Genomic DNA, 15,950 nt, shown 5'->3' on the forward strand with positions numbered 1-15,950 from the left:
ACTTAAGATGGAGGGAAGCTCATTGATGAAGCAGCTGAAGGTGGTTGGGCCTAGGACACTGCCCTGAAGAACTCCTGCAGCAATGTCCTGAGGCTGAGATGATTGGGCTCCAACAACACTACCATCTTCCTTTGTGCTAGGTTTGACTCCAGCCACTGGAGAGTTTTCCCCCTGATTCTCATTGACTTCAATTTTATTAGGGCTCCTTGGTGCCACGCTCGGTCAAATGTTGCCTTGATGTCAAGGGCAGTCACTCTCACCTCACCTCTGGAATTCAGCTCTTTTGTGCATGTTTGGACCAAGGCTGTGATGAGATCTGGAGCCGAGTGGTCCTGGCGGAACCCAAACTGAGCATCGGTGAGCAGGTTATTGGTGAGTAAATGCCGCTTGATAGCACTGTCGATGACACGTTCCATGACTTTGCTGATGATTGAGAGTAGACTGATGGGGCGGTAATTGGCCGGATTGGATTTGTCCTGCTTTTTGTGGACAGGACATACCTGGGCAATTTTCCACATTGGAAATAAGTTCCAATGAGCATATTAGCCATCTTTCGTCAAGCCTTTCTCTTCTTAACAAAAATCTAGTCAGAATATGCAATGCTTTTAAAGCCCCAAGCCCAAGACGTAACTTCTTTTTCAAGTCATTTCAGGTGGATAAAATGATCAAACAAAACCGAAATATGACTGTCCCAAACGTTCATCTTTTATTCATTCCCTTTGTTCTTCAATCCATGTTGATAATCGTGCCATTATTGAAAGGGCATTTGAAAAGTTTCCACACTGGGACACTGTGACCACAGGGAAAGACAAGGGTATTGGCAAAACAAATTGAAATGCACATTGAGTGTTGCTCCACAGAGCTGTGTGCTGGGACTGCTCGTATTGCCCATATGTAGAAATGTACGTTGAGAGGCGCTACATAGTGCAGTGTGGTGGGACTTCTCGTATTGCCCATATGCAGAATGACCTGGCTGTCTGAATCGAGGGAACAATATTACAATTTGATGATGACGGCAAAATTGGCTGGAAGTAAAATTGTTCTGAGAACTGTGAAAAGCTGCAGGCAGAAATAGATAGTCAGATCGGGTGGGTAGGGAGGTGCCAGATAAAGCCTAATGTAGCAAAATGCAAAATTTTGGCAATCGGGGGAGAGGGAGCCCGATTCAAGGGAGGTCCAAGATTTCCAATGCTTCTCCAATCCAAGCAATCCCCATTTGCCTTAACTCCTTGTTTCCCCTGCGGCAACCAACTGTCTCACTGTCGTGCGATATTTCCTCGAATATCGTTTTCCTTTATTTTCTAACGAGCTTCCTGTCAGACAACTTATCAAACGCCTTCGGAAAATTCATGTATATTACATTTACAGAATGACCTTTTATCAATCGAATTGTTCACTTCTTTTTTGATAAAAAAGGCTACATTTTTAAATATAACTTTCCTTTAACAAATCCGTGCTGCTTGTCTATGATTAACCGATGCCTGTTCTGGCCGAAACATGATTCCAGTCCCACACCCCGTGAGTGTTAATGCTAGCTGGGCAACCAGAGATGGGAATAAGTGTGGCCTTTCTAGCGTTGTCAACGTCCCGGGAGAAAAGAACAAAACGACATACTCACCAGTTGATAAAGGAGCTCTTGCCAGCCGAATGGTTTCCCATTAGCATCACCGTGACCTTCTTCCTTGGAGCCAAGAGGCCGAGACCCAACCGGTTGGCAATGCCCAGCAGGCCTGTCAACAACAAAATGGTCTCTCGTCATCTCATTCAAAACAGCGAAGTTGTCGGTTCGGTGTGTGTAGAAATCACACAGAGGGGCGAATTTAACTGTGGGCGATGGTGTAAAACGGGCGAGATCGAATTAGCCGCCTATTTTATACGTGACCTCATTTTCCTTTCGACTGAAGTCAATGGAAGACCAATTATATATTCTCAATTTTACATTATTAACAGAAGTTAAAGCCCGCCCCCCCCCCCCCCCCACAGAGAACGATAACCGGATGGAGAAAGTAACTAAGTTAAAGAGAGGAAGTTAATGCCTGTTTAATGTACATGCAATTTGTTTGTAAGAAAAACACAGAGGCGGTAATTTTAACTCTGGGCAATGGTATAAAATGGACGATGTATCATTGACCGCCCAAAGTATACCCGCCGATTTCCCTGTCTATTGACTTCAGTACAAAGGAAATTCGGGCGTAATGCATAATGGGCGTCTAATTCAATATCACTCGTTCTACACCATTGCCCAAAATTATAATTACTCCCAGAGAGAGAAGGGGGGCGGAAGTGGGGTTATATGGATTTATCTTCGGCAGCGATAGTGAATTGACAGCCCGCTTCGCTCTCCATCCGATTTACCGTTCCATTCAAGTTAATTTTGAACTAAGGAGACGATCGGTGGACTGGTCTATTGTTAAATGGTTTATCCCTCTCACACTTCTTGCACAAAGGCTAACCTTCAGGCCCACAAACTTATAAATGTAATTTCCATTCTCAAATTCTGTCCATCTCAGTCCGATACCCATCCTATCACTCTGTAAATCACACTCCCATCCTATCACTCTGTAAATCTCACTCCCGTTAACTCACCACGTAAATCTCATTCCCATTCCCTCACTGTGTAAATCTCACTCTCATTCCCTCTCTCCGTAAATGTCACTCCCAACCCTTCACTCTGTAAATCTCACTCCCATTCCCTCACTCTGTAAATCTCACTCCCATTCACTCACTCTGTCCATCGCACTCCTATTCCCAGACTCTGTAAATCACACTCCCATTCGCTCACTCTGCAAATCTCACTCCCATTATCTCACCCTGGAAATTTCACTCTCATTCCCGCACTCTGTAAATCTCACTCCCATTCCTGCACACTGCGAATCTCAATCCTATTCCCATTCTCTGTAAATCTCACTCCCATTATCTCATTCGGTAAATGTCATTCCCATTCCTGCACACTTTCAAGTTCACTCCCATCCCTGCACTGTGTAAATCTCACTCCCATTCCTGCACACTGCAAATCTCACTCCTATTCCCACGCTCAGTAAATCTCACACACATTATCTCATTCTGCAAATGTCATTCCCATTCCTGCATACTTTCAATCTCACTCCCATCCCTGCACTCTGTAATTCTCACTCCCATTATCTGAATCTGCAAATCTCACTCACATTCTTGCAATTTGTAAATATCACTCCCATTCCGTCACCCTATTAATGTCACTCCCATTCCCGCACTCAATAAATCTCACTCCCATTCTCTCAGTCTGGAAATCAAAATCCCATTCCCATCTCTGTAAATCTCACTCCATTGTTTCATTCTGTAAATGTCATTCCCATTCCTGCACACTTTCAATCTCACTCCCATCCCTGTTCTCTGTCAATCTCAATCAAATTATCTGAATCTGCAAATCTCACCCATACTCCAGCAACCTATAAATCTCACTCCCATTCTCTCATTCTGCAAATCTCACACCCATTCTCTCACTCTGCAAATCTCATTCCCCCTTTCCTACTCTGTCAATCTCATTCCCATTATCTCACTCCGGAGATCTCACTCCCATTCCCTCACTCTATAAATCACACTCCCATCATCTCATTCTGTAAATCTCACGCCCATTCCTGCACTCTGTAAACCTCACTCCCACTTCTGCACACTGCAAATCTCACTCCCATTCCCACACTCTGTAAATGTCACTCCCATTATCTCATTCTGTAAATGTCAATCCCATTCCTGCACACTTGCATTCTCACTACCATTATCTCAAACTGCACATCTCACTGACATTCTTGCAATGTGTAAATCTCATTCCCATTCCTGAACTCTGTAAATCTCACTCCCATTCCCGCACTCTAGAAATCTAACTCCCATTCTCTCACTCTGAAAATCTCACTCCCATTCCTGCACACTGAAAATCTCACTCTCATTATCTCACTCTGTAAATCTCACTCCCATTCCTGCACAATGCAAATTTCACTCCAATTATTCTCACTCTGCAAATATCGCTCCCATTCATGCGCACTGTAAATCGCACTCCCATTCCGGCACAATGTAAATCTCACTCCCATTCTCTCATCTTTAAATCTCAGTCCAATTCCTCCACAATGCATATCTCACTCCCAATCCTGAACTCTGTAAATCTCACTCCCATTCCCTCATTATGTAAATCTCACTCCCATTATCTCACTCTGTAAATCTCACGCCCATTCTCGCACTCTGTAAATCTCACTCACATTCCTGCACACTGCAAATCTCACTCCCATTATCTGAATCTGCACATCTCACTGACATTCTTGCAATCTGTAAAACTTACTCCCATTCGCGCACTCTATAAATCACACTTCCATTCCTCAACTCTGTAAATCTCACTCCCATTGCCGCAGTCTGTAAATCTCACTCACATTCCCACACTCTCTAAAACTCACTCCCATTCCTGCACTCTGTAAATCTCGCTCCCATTCCCTCACTCTGCAAACCTCACTCCCATTCCCTGTCTCTGTAAATATCACTTACGTGTCCGCATTCTATAAGTCTCAATCCCATTCCTGCACTCTGTAAATCTCGCTCTCATTATCTCATTCTGTAAATGTCATTCCCATTCCTGCACACTGTAAATCTTACTCCCATTCCCTCACTCTGAAATTCTCACTATGCAAATCTCACACCCATTCATTACTCTGCAAACCTCACTCCCATTCTCACAGTCCGTGAATCTCACTCCTTTCTCCCACACTGTAAATCTCACTCCCATTCCCGCAGTCTGTTAATCTCACAACCATTCCGTCGTTATATAAATCTCACTCCCATCCCCTCACTCTGTAAATATCACTCCCGTTATCTCACTTTGTCAATGTCGCTCCCATAATCTCATTCTTTAAATGTCATTCCCATTCCTACAAGCTTTCAATCTCACTCCCATTATCTGAAGCTGCACATCTCACTGACATTCTTGCAATCTGTAAATCTCATTCCCATTCCTGAACTTTATAAATCTCACTCCCATTCCCGCAATCTAACAATCTCAAACCCATTCTCTCAGTCTGGAAATCACACTCCCATTCCCACACACTGTAAATCTCCCTCATTATTATCTCACTCTGTAAATCTCACTCCCATCCCCGCATTCTATAAATTACACTCCCGTTTCCGCAATCTGCAATTCTCACTCCCATTCCCGCACTCTGCAAATCTCACTCCCAATGTCACACACTGTAAATCTCACTCCCATTCCTGCACTATGCTAATTCCACTCCAATTATCTCACTCTGCAAATGTCACTCTCATTCTTGCGCACTGTAAATCCGGCACAATTTAAATCTCACTCCTATTCGCTCGCTCTGTAAATCTCACTCCCCTTCCCTCACCCTGTAAATCTCAATCCCATTCCGGCACACTGTAAATCTCACTCCCATTATCTCACTCTGCAATTCTCACTCCCATTCCAGCACAATGTATATCTCACTCCCATTCTCTCACTCTGTAAATCTCACTCCCATTATCTCACTCTGCAATTCTCACGCCAATTCCCTCAGTCTGCAAATCTCGCTCTGCAAATCTCACACCCGTGTTCTTACTCTTTAAATCCAACTTCTATTCGTCCACACTGTCAATCTCACTCACATTCCTGCACATTGTAAATATCACTCACATTCCTGCACACTGTAAATCTCACTCCCTTTCACACACTCTGTAAATCTCACTCCCATTTCCTCACTCTGCAACGCACACTCGGCAAATAGCAATCTGTAAATCTCACTCCCATTCCTGAACTCTGTAAATCTCACTCCCATTCCCGCACTCTATAAATCTCACTCCCATTCCATCACGCTGTAAATCTAACTCCCATTAACTGAATCTGCAAATCTCACTCCCATTATGTCACATTGTAAATCTCACTCCCATTCCCGCTCTCTGGACATCTCACTCTAATTATCTCACGCTGAAAATGTCACTCCCATTCCTGCGCGCTGTAAATCTCACTCCCATTCAGGCACAATGTGAATCTCACTCCCATTCCCTCAATCTGCAAATCTCACTCTGCAAATCTCACACCCTTTCTCTCACTCTGCAAATCTCATTTCCATTCTCCGACTCTCTAAATCTCACTCCTATTCCTGCACACTGTGAATCTCACTCCCATTCCCTCACTCTGTCAATGTCACTCCCATTCCATCAATCTTCAAATCTTACTCTGCAATTCTCACACCCATTCTCTCACTCTGCAAATCGCATTTCCATTCTCCCACACTGTACATGTCACTCCCAATTCTCTCAGTCTGCAAATCACACTCCAATTCACGCACACTGTAAATCTCACTCACATTCGCTCACTCTGTAAATCTCACTACCATTCCCGCACTCTGTAAATCTCACTCACATTATTTCACTCTGTAAATGTCATTCCCATTCCTGCACACAGTAAATCTCAGTCCCATTCCCACACTATCTAAATCTCACTCGTAGTCTCTCACTGTGCAAATCTCAATCCCAGTCCCTCACTCTGCAAATCTCACTGTGCAAATCTCACACCCATGCTCTTCCTCTGCAAACCTCACTAACATTCCCACATTCTGGAAATCTCACTCACATTCCCTCACTCTGTAAATCACACTCCCATTGCCGCAGTCGGTAAATCTCACTCACTTTCCCACGCTCTGTAAATCTCACTCCCATTCCTGCACTCTGTAAATCTCACTCCCATTATCTCACTCTGTAAATGTCATTCCCATTCCTGCACACTGTAAATCTCACTCCCATTCCCTCACTCTGTAAATCTCACTCCTATTCTCTCACTTTGCAATTCTTACTCCCATTCCCTCACTCTGCAAATCTCACCATGCAAATCTATCACCCATTCTATTACTCTGCAAAACTCACTCCCATTCTCACAGTCCGTGAATCTCATTCCTATTCCCGCACACTCTAAATCTCACTACCATTCCCGCAGTCTGTCAATCTCACTCTCATTCCTGTACTCTGTAAAACTCTCTCCCATTCCCTCACTCTGCAAAGCTCACTCCCATTCCCTGACTTTGTAAATCTCATTCCTATTCTCTCACTCTGCAAATCTCACTCCCTTTCCCTCACTCTGCAAATCTCACTATGGAAATCTAACAACCATTCTCTTAATCTGCAAGCCTCAATCCCTTTCTCACAGTCTGTTAATCTCACTCCTAATCCTCACTCTGGAAATCTCACTCCCATTCCTGCAGTCTGTAAATCTCACTTCCATTCCCGCACTCTGTAAATCTCACTCTGTAAATGTCATTCCCATTTCTGTGCACTGTAAATCACTCTCCCATTCTCTCACTCTGGAAATCTCACTCCTATTCTCTCACTCTGCAAATCTCACTCCCATTCCCGCAATATGAAAATCTCACCATGGAAATCTCACAACCATTCTCTTACATTGTAAACCTCAACCCCATTCTCACAGTCTGTAAATTTCAATCCTATTCCTGCAGACTATAAATCTCACTCACATCCCCTCACTCTGTCCATTTCCCTTCCCATTCTCTCACTCTGCAAGTCTCACTCCCATTAACACACACTATAAATCTCACACACATCGTTTCACTCTTTAAATGTCATTCCCATTCCTGCACACAGTAAGTCTCAGGCCCATTCCCACACTATCTAAATCTAACTGGTAGTCTCTCACTCTGCAATTCTCACTCCCATTCCTTCACTCTGCAAATCACACGATGCAAATCTCACACCCATTTTCTTTCTCTCCAAACTCACTCACCCTGCCTCGTTCTGGAAATCTCAATCCCATTCCCTCACTGTGAATCTCACTCCCATTCCCGCAGTCTGTAAATCTCACTCACATTCCCGCACTCGGTGAATCTCACTCCCATTCCTGCACTCTGTAAATCTCGCTCCCATTCCCTCACTCTGCAAATCTCATTTCCATTCTCCCACTCTGGATATCTCACTCCCAATTCTCTCAGTCTGCAAATCACATTCCAATTCCCGCACACTGTAAATCTCATTCACCTAATCTCACTCTGCAAATCTCACTCCTATCCCCTCACTCTGTAAATTACACTCCCATTCCACACTTTGTAAATCACACTCACATTCGCTCACTCTGTAAATCTCACTACCATTCCTGCACTCTGTAAACCTCGCTGCCATTCCCGCACTCTGGAAATCACACTCCCATTCTCTCACTCTGTAAATCTCACTCCCATTCCCTCACTCTGCAAATCACACTATGCAAATCTCACAACTATTCTCTTACTCTCCAAAACTCACTCACACCCCCTCGTTCTGGAAATCTCAATCCCATTCCCTCACTCTGTAAATCTCACTCCCATTCCCGCAGTCTATAAATCTCACTCACATTTCACCACTCTGTAAATCTCACTCCCATTCCTGCACTCTGTAAAACTCGCTCCCATTCCCTCACTCTGCAAATCTCACTCCCATTCCCTGACTCTGTAAATCTCACTCACATTCCCTCACTCTGTAAATCTCAATCCCATTCCTGCACACTGTAAATCTCACTCCCCTTCTCTCACTCTGTAAATCTCACTCCTATTCTCTCACTGTGAAAATTCCACTCCCATTCCCTCACTGTGCAAATCTCACTATGCAAACTTCACTCCCATTCTGACGGTCTGTAAATCTCACTCCAATTCCTGCACATTCCAAATCTCACACCCTTTCCCTCACTCTGTCAATCTCACACCCATTCCATCATTCTGTAAATCACATTCCCATTCCCTCACTCTGTACATCTCACTCCCATCCCCTCACTCTGTAAACTCACTCCCATTCCCGCACTCCGTAAATCTCACTCCTATTGCCGCTCTCTATCAATCTCACACCCATTCCTGCAATCTGTAAATCTCACTCCTATTCCCGCACTCTGTAAATCTCACTCCCATTATCTCACTCTGTAAATTTCATTCCCTTTCCTGCATTCTGTACACCTCACTCCCAATATCTCACACTGTAAATCGCATTCCCATTCCCCACACTTTATATCGCTCTCCCATTCCCACACTCGACATATCTTATTCGGCAAATCTCACTCCCATTCTCTCACTCTTTAAATCTCAGTCTAATTCCTCCACAATGCAAATCTCACTCCCATTCCTACACTCTGTAAATCTCACTCCCATTCCCTGACTCTGTAAATCTCACTTCCATTATCTCACTCTGTAAATCTCACGCCCATTCCCGCACTCGGTAAATCTCACTCCCATTCCTGCACACTGTAAATCTCACTCCCATTCCTGCACACTGCAAACCTCACTCCCATTCCCACATTCTGTAAATGTCGCTCTCATTATCTCAATTTTTAAATGTTATTCCCATTCCTGCAAGCTTTCAATCTCGCTCCCATTATCTGAATCTGCACATCTCACTGACATTCTTGCAATCTGTAAATCTCACTCCAATTCCTGAACTCTGTAAATCTCACTCCCATTCCCGCAATCTATCAATCTCACACCCATTATATCAGGCTGCAAATCACACTCCCATTCCCACACACTGTAAATCTCCCTCCCATTATCTCACTCTGTGAATCTCACTCCCATCCCCACATTCTGTAAATTACGCTCCCATTCCCGCAATCTGCAATTCTCACTCCCATTTCCGCCCTCTGTAAACCTCACTCCCATTATCTCACTCCCAAATCTCACTCCCATTCCGGCACACTGTAAATCTCACTCCCATTATCTCACTCTGCAATTCCCACTCCCATTCCAGCACAATGTAAATCTCACTTCTATTCAATCACTCTGCAAATCTCACTCCAATTCCCTTAGTCTGCAAATCTCACTCTGCAAATCTCAATTCCGTTCTCCCACTCCTTAAATCCTGCACACTATAAGTCTCACTCGAATTATCTCACTCTGCAATTCTCACTCCCAATCCATCACAATGTAATTCTCACTCCCATTTCCTCACTCTGTAAATCTCACTCCCATTCCGGCAAACTGTAAATCTCACTCCCATTATCTCACTCTGCAATTCTCACTCCCATTCCAGCACAATGTAAATCTCACTCCCTTTCCCGCACTCTGTAAAACTCATTCCTATTCCCTCATTCTGCAACTCACACTCTGCAAATCGCAATCTTTAAATATCACTCCCATTCCCGCACTCTCTAAATCTCACTCCCATTCTCTCACTCTCTAAATCTCACTCCCATTCCTGCGCACTGTAAAACTCACTCCCTTTCCCTCACTCTGTAAATCTCACTACCATTCTCTCACTCTGCAAATCTCACTCTGCAAATCTCACTCCAATTCCCTCACACCGTAAGTCTCACTCCCATTCCCTCACTCTCTAAATCTTACTCCCTTCCCTCACTCTGTAAATCTCAGTCCCATTCCCTCACTCTGTAAATCTCACTACCATTCCCGCTCTCCATAAATCTCACTCCCAATTCTCTCAGTCTGCAAATCACACTCCAATTCCCGCACACAATAAATCTCACTCATATTATCTAACTCTGTAAATCTCACTCCCATCTCCTCACTCTGTAAGTCTCACTCCCATTCCCGCACTCTGTAAATCGCTCTCCCATTCCTGCACTATGTAAACTCACTCCCATTCCCACACTCTGTAAATCTCACTCCCATTAATGCACTCTGTTTAAATCTCGCTCCTATTCCCGCATTATGTAAATCTCACTCTTATTATCTCACTCTGCAAATTTAATTCCCATTCCTGCACACTGTAAATCTCATTCCCATTCTCTCACTCTGTAAATCTCACTCCTATTTTCTCACTCTGCAAATCTCACTCCCACTCCCTCACTTTTCAAATCTCACTATGCAAATCTCATACCCATTCTCTTGCTCTGCAAACCTCACTCCCATTCTCACGGTCTGCAAATCTCACTTCTATTCCTGCTTACTCTAAATCGCACTCCCATTCCGTCACTCTGCCAATCTCACTCCCATTCTCTCACTCTGCAAATCTCACTCTGCAAGTCTCACTCCCATTCCCTCACTCTGTCAATCTCACTCCCATTCTCTCACTCTGCAAATCTCACTCCCATTCACTCACACTGTAAATCGCACTCCCATTCTCTCAATCTGTAAATCTCAATCCCATTCCATCACTCTGTAAATCTCACTCTGCAAATCTCGCTCCCATTCAGTCACACTGTAAATCGCATTCCCTTTCTCTCACTCTGAAAATCTCACTCTGCAAATCTCACTCTCATTCCTTCACAATGTAAATCTCACTCCCATCATCTCACTCTGAAAATCTCACTCTGCAAATCTCACTCCCATTCCCTCGCAATATAAATTTCACTCCGATCCTTCCTCTTTCTACTGCCCTGCAGTACCTGTACCATAGGAGCCAGCGCATTGTAAGCAAAAATAATCCTTAAAGCTGGAGTAAACTACTGAGCTTGCGTTTCCAATATATATTATGGATATATATAAAACTTGATATATACACATATCTATAGGTATAAATATATATTAAACTAAAGCATATAGATATTTAAATATGTTTGAAAGAAAAATGTTTCACCCAAACAGATCTCTGAGAGATGGTTCTGACAAAGTCACGCTGAAAGTAATATCACAAAGTGGAATCGGTGCCAACTCAGGCTGAGTGAAACCCGAGAGTCAAATGACTCAGAAGCACCGAAATAAACTTGTCAGTTGCTGCCTTTCACATACGCGGGGAGGGACTGGGCTGTGTGCTGTAAACATGTGTACAAAATACAGCTCAATACCATCCCTAAAACGCTTACCGTGCTTCGAGTCCGTGTAGAGCAAGTGACATTCCCTGAGGATCTTCTCATTAATGGAGAGGCTCAGACTTTCCAAGGGATTCGTAGAGGATCGTACCTTCAGGCTTTCTGACATTGCTGGGGGCACCACATATTCAATCAGCCTGACCTGAGAAGGGCAAGCTCAGAGCTGACCAGACCAAAATACTGACACGTTTGGTGAAGCAGGAGGAGCTTTAAGTCCATGTGTGAGTGACAGAGCATGTGTGCGAGCCTGCTCACATCATCTGTTTAATCGCTCAGGGCATCTATCTAACAGGATCATTAACCCCCGCGCTCCAATCCAGCAGCTGACTGGGGTCAACAGCGTTGGTGTTCTGTCTAATTGAATTTGGTAAAACGAAAGCTGTGGTTGAGCTCTCAATGTTCTGTTTAATACTTGTTGTAACCAAACATTTATTAACCCCTTACTGTCATGTTGAATTCAGTAATTAGGTACATTTGAAGGCTTTGTTAATTTCTCGGTGTCTAATGAAATAGCTAAAATAAATTCCAGGATTAACCCTTCAATGCCCAGTCTCACTAACTATAACAAATATCTTACTAATCTCTTAATGTAGCTCAGTCCTCTGTCTAAAACAGTAACTAGTTATGATCAAACTATAATCAAAATTATGGATAATCCTTAGATGTGCTGGTTTATTCATTTACTAGTTTTAATCAAGCCCCTTGTTGGCCGCTTAATGCTATGTTCAGTGCAATAACTAGTGATCCTCTGTTTAACGTTCCGACTCTTCCTTGTGTGCTCCGAGCTCTGGTGATGCCCGAATTTACTCAGGTAAGTAAAGATAAGGCAGGACATTCGGTCTATCGAGCGTATCAATCCATTGGGATCCACAATTCCATTACCGTCTGTAACTGTTCCTTCAATGATTCAACAGTCTCCCCCTACCCCCTACCCAAAATACAACTTCAAGTTTCAGTCAACCAAGTGTGAAGAATTGCCTCCTGGTCCAAGATCTGGCCCTTTACTCCTCTTTATCGTTTATCCTGCTTCCGATCAACCTTGTGTACCCCCGCCCCCCCCCCCCACCCCCAGTGCCTTGCCTAAGTCCACAGGGTCCACACTCTTAGAGGCCACCTTGATGAGGTATATAAAACAACGAAGAGCGTACCTGTTGAGAGATTATTTCAGTTTGACAGATTGGGATGGATCAGGGGACTTGGATTTACATTATGCTTAAGTAGGAATAGGCTAGATAGTAGGGGGCTCTACTTTTCCCGGAGGGTATTGAGCCTGTGGAATGTGTTGCCAGTTTGAGCGGTGTGTGCTGATTCTCTGCACGCCTTCAATAGGGAGATGGACTGGTTCTTGACCTGGACAGAGATTGCATCATTTAGAAGGTAAATGGATTAATAGTTGATGTACGCTTGGTCCATGTAATCTATTGGACTGTTTTCCATTGCTTGAGGGGGTATGGGAGGAATTTTGCAGCTTTTTCCCCTTAGTGGCCCTTTATTTTTTCTGCTATTTAGCTGTCCCAGGAAATGACAAGGTTGCGGAGAGGTAGAAAGTGTTTGGTCGCGATGCTCCTGATAACATGAATGTGGAGCAGGCTTGATGAACCAGCTGGTCTTTTCATGTCGCAATTTTCCTGTGCTTATATGTTCTTGCGCCGCCTTTCACGTTTGAACAATGTGACATTTCCCTTCACTTCCCTGGTGGACGAGATCTCTTGCACTGGACCTCGGTCTAGTGGCTCCTTCCTACCCCGCTCTCAGCGGTGGAATCTAGCCTTGTACAAGGGTGACCAGAAGTAAGGCCAGTGCCCAGGGTCAGTCCTGACTGGAGCACTTCACAGCTGCAGTATGAGAGCCTGTAACATCACATTGATTGGGTGATGTAGATCAGTCTTCTGTTTGTTTGGTTGCTCCTCCACAGTGCTCAGTGTACCAGGTCTCCTCATTCACATCACCATTCGTTAAATGCTCACTGTAAGGAGTGACCGTCCTGCACATTTCTACAGCAGTTTATGCTTATCTAAGAAAAACTTCCAATATAGCGCCTTTCATGACCTCCAGACGTCCAAAGCGCTTTACAGCCATTTAAGTACTTTTGAAGTGTAGTCACTGTTATAATGTGGGAAACGTGGCTACCAATTTGCACACAGTAAACTCCCACAAACTGCAATGTGATAATGACCAGATAATCTGTTTTAATGATGTTCGTTGAGGGATAAATATTGGCCGGGATGTAGGTGAGAACATCCTTTGCCTTCTTCCACACAGTGCTATGGGATCTTTTACATCCTCCCGGGAGGTCAGACGTCTGAACGTCGGTTTAAGGGCTTTCCAAGATACGGCACCTCCAACAGCCGAGATTCTGTGCTCAAGTCTCTGTAGTGGGACTTGAATCCACAACTTTCTGAGTTAGAGGCGAAAGGTCTACAGTGAGCCAAGCCTGACACTGCATTTACTCCAATCATCACGGTGTGAAAGGGCTACATTGAGCCCGGGATGACACTGTATTTACTCCTATCATCAGTCACCATCAGTAACGTTAGATTAGGTTCACCGTGAGAAAGTTTAGAGTAGGATCACCACCAATAATGTTGGAGTCGGGTCATCACCAGTAATGTTAGACTAAGGTTACCACAAGTAATGTTACAGTAGGGTCACCGCCAGTCATGTTAGAGTGGAATAACCACCATTAATGTTGGAGTAGGATCACCACCAGTAATGTCAGTGTGGAATCTGCACAAGTAATTTTAGAGTGGATCACCACCACTAATGTTAGAATATTGTCACCACCAGTAATATTTGATTTCGTTCGCCACCAGTGATTTTAGAGTACTATCACCAAAAGCAATGTTAGAGTAGGGTAACCACCAGTAATGTTAGAATAGGGTCACCACCAGTGATGTTAGAGTACAGTCAACACGAGTAATATTAGAGTAGGGACAACGCCAGTAATATTAGAGTAGATTCACCTCCTGTAACGAAACAGTAGAGTCACCATAATTAAGGTTCGAGCAGGGTTACCATCATTAATGTTAGAGTAGGGTCACCACCTGTAATGTTCGATTAGGATCACCGCCCTTAATGTTGGATCAGAGTCACGACCAGTAATGTCAGAGTTTTGTCATCACCAGTAATGTTAGAGTCGGGTCACCAAAAATAATGTTAGAGTAGGGTCACCACCAATAATGTTAGTGTAGGGTCACCACCAATAATGTTAGAGCAGGGTCACCACCAATAGAGTAGGGTCACCACCAATAATGTTAGAGCAGGGTCACCACCAATAATGTTAGAGTAGGGTCACCACCAATAGAGTAGGGTCACCATCAATAATATTAGAGCAGGGTCACCACCAATAATATTAGAGTAGGGTCACCACCAATAATGTTAGAGCAGGGTCACCACCAATAATGTTAGAGTAGGGTCACCACCAATAGAGTAGGGTCACCACCAATAATGTTAGAGCAGGGTCACCACCAATAGAGTAGGGTCACCACTAATAATGTTAGAGCAGGGTCACCACCAATAATGTTAGAGTAGGGTCACCACCAATAGAGTAGGGTCACCACCAATAATATTAGAGTAGGGTCACCACCAATAGAGTAGGGTCACCACCAATAATATTAGAGTAGGGTCACCACCAATAGAGTAGGGTCACCACTAATAATGTTAGAGTAGGGTCACCACCAATAATGTTAGAGTAGGGTCACCACCAATAGAGTAGGGTCACCACTAATAATGTTAGAGCAGGGTCACCACCAATAATGTTAGAGTAGGGTCACCACCAATAGAGTAGGGTCACCACCAATAATATTAGAGTAGGGTCACCACCAATAGAGTAGGGTCACCACTAATAATGTTAGAGCAGGGTCACCACCAATAATATTAGAGTAGGGTCACCACCAATAGAGTAGGGTCACCACTAATAATGTTAGAGTAGGGTCACCACCAATAGAGTAGGGTCACCACCAATAATGTTAGAGTAGGGTCAGCGCCAGTAATGTTAGATTAGGGTCACCACCAATAATGTTAGTGTAGGGTCACCACCTGTAATGTTTGATTATAATTGCCAATTGCAATGTTGTAGTCAGGTCACCTAATGTTCGAGCCGAGTCATCATCAGTGATCATCACGATACAAAACACATTTCAATTGTGGAATCGATGAGTGACGATTTTACTGAATTAATATGAGCCATCAATAACATAACGCGGTGTCCAGGAGG

The 15,950-nt window shown here is 43.9% G+C and overlaps 1 protein-coding gene across 2 annotated transcripts in view; it reads right to left on the bottom strand.

Annotated features, from left to right (window-relative positions):
- The window catches only part of LOC137336085 (uncharacterized), a 38,702-nt gene extending 26,782 nt beyond the window's left edge, over nt 1–11,920 (bottom strand). For both annotated transcript variants that reach the window (XM_068001573.1, XM_068001572.1), the window contains exons 1-2: nt 11,729–11,920; nt 1,619–1,730 (exon numbers count right to left, since the gene is read on the bottom strand). In XM_068001573.1, coding sequence (XP_067857674.1) covers nt 1,619–1,730; nt 11,729–11,843 — 227 coding nt within the window. In that variant the 5' untranslated portion in view covers nt 11,844–11,920. The remainder of the gene's footprint in view (nt 1–1,618; nt 1,731–11,728) is intronic.
- Between the last annotated feature and the right edge of the window lie 4,030 nt (nt 11,921–15,950).

Source organism: Heptranchias perlo, chromosome 20 (genome assembly GCF_035084215.1).
Source record: "Heptranchias perlo isolate sHepPer1 chromosome 20, sHepPer1.hap1, whole genome shotgun sequence".
NCBI classification, from domain to species: domain Eukaryota; kingdom Metazoa; phylum Chordata; class Chondrichthyes; order Hexanchiformes; family Hexanchidae; genus Heptranchias; species Heptranchias perlo.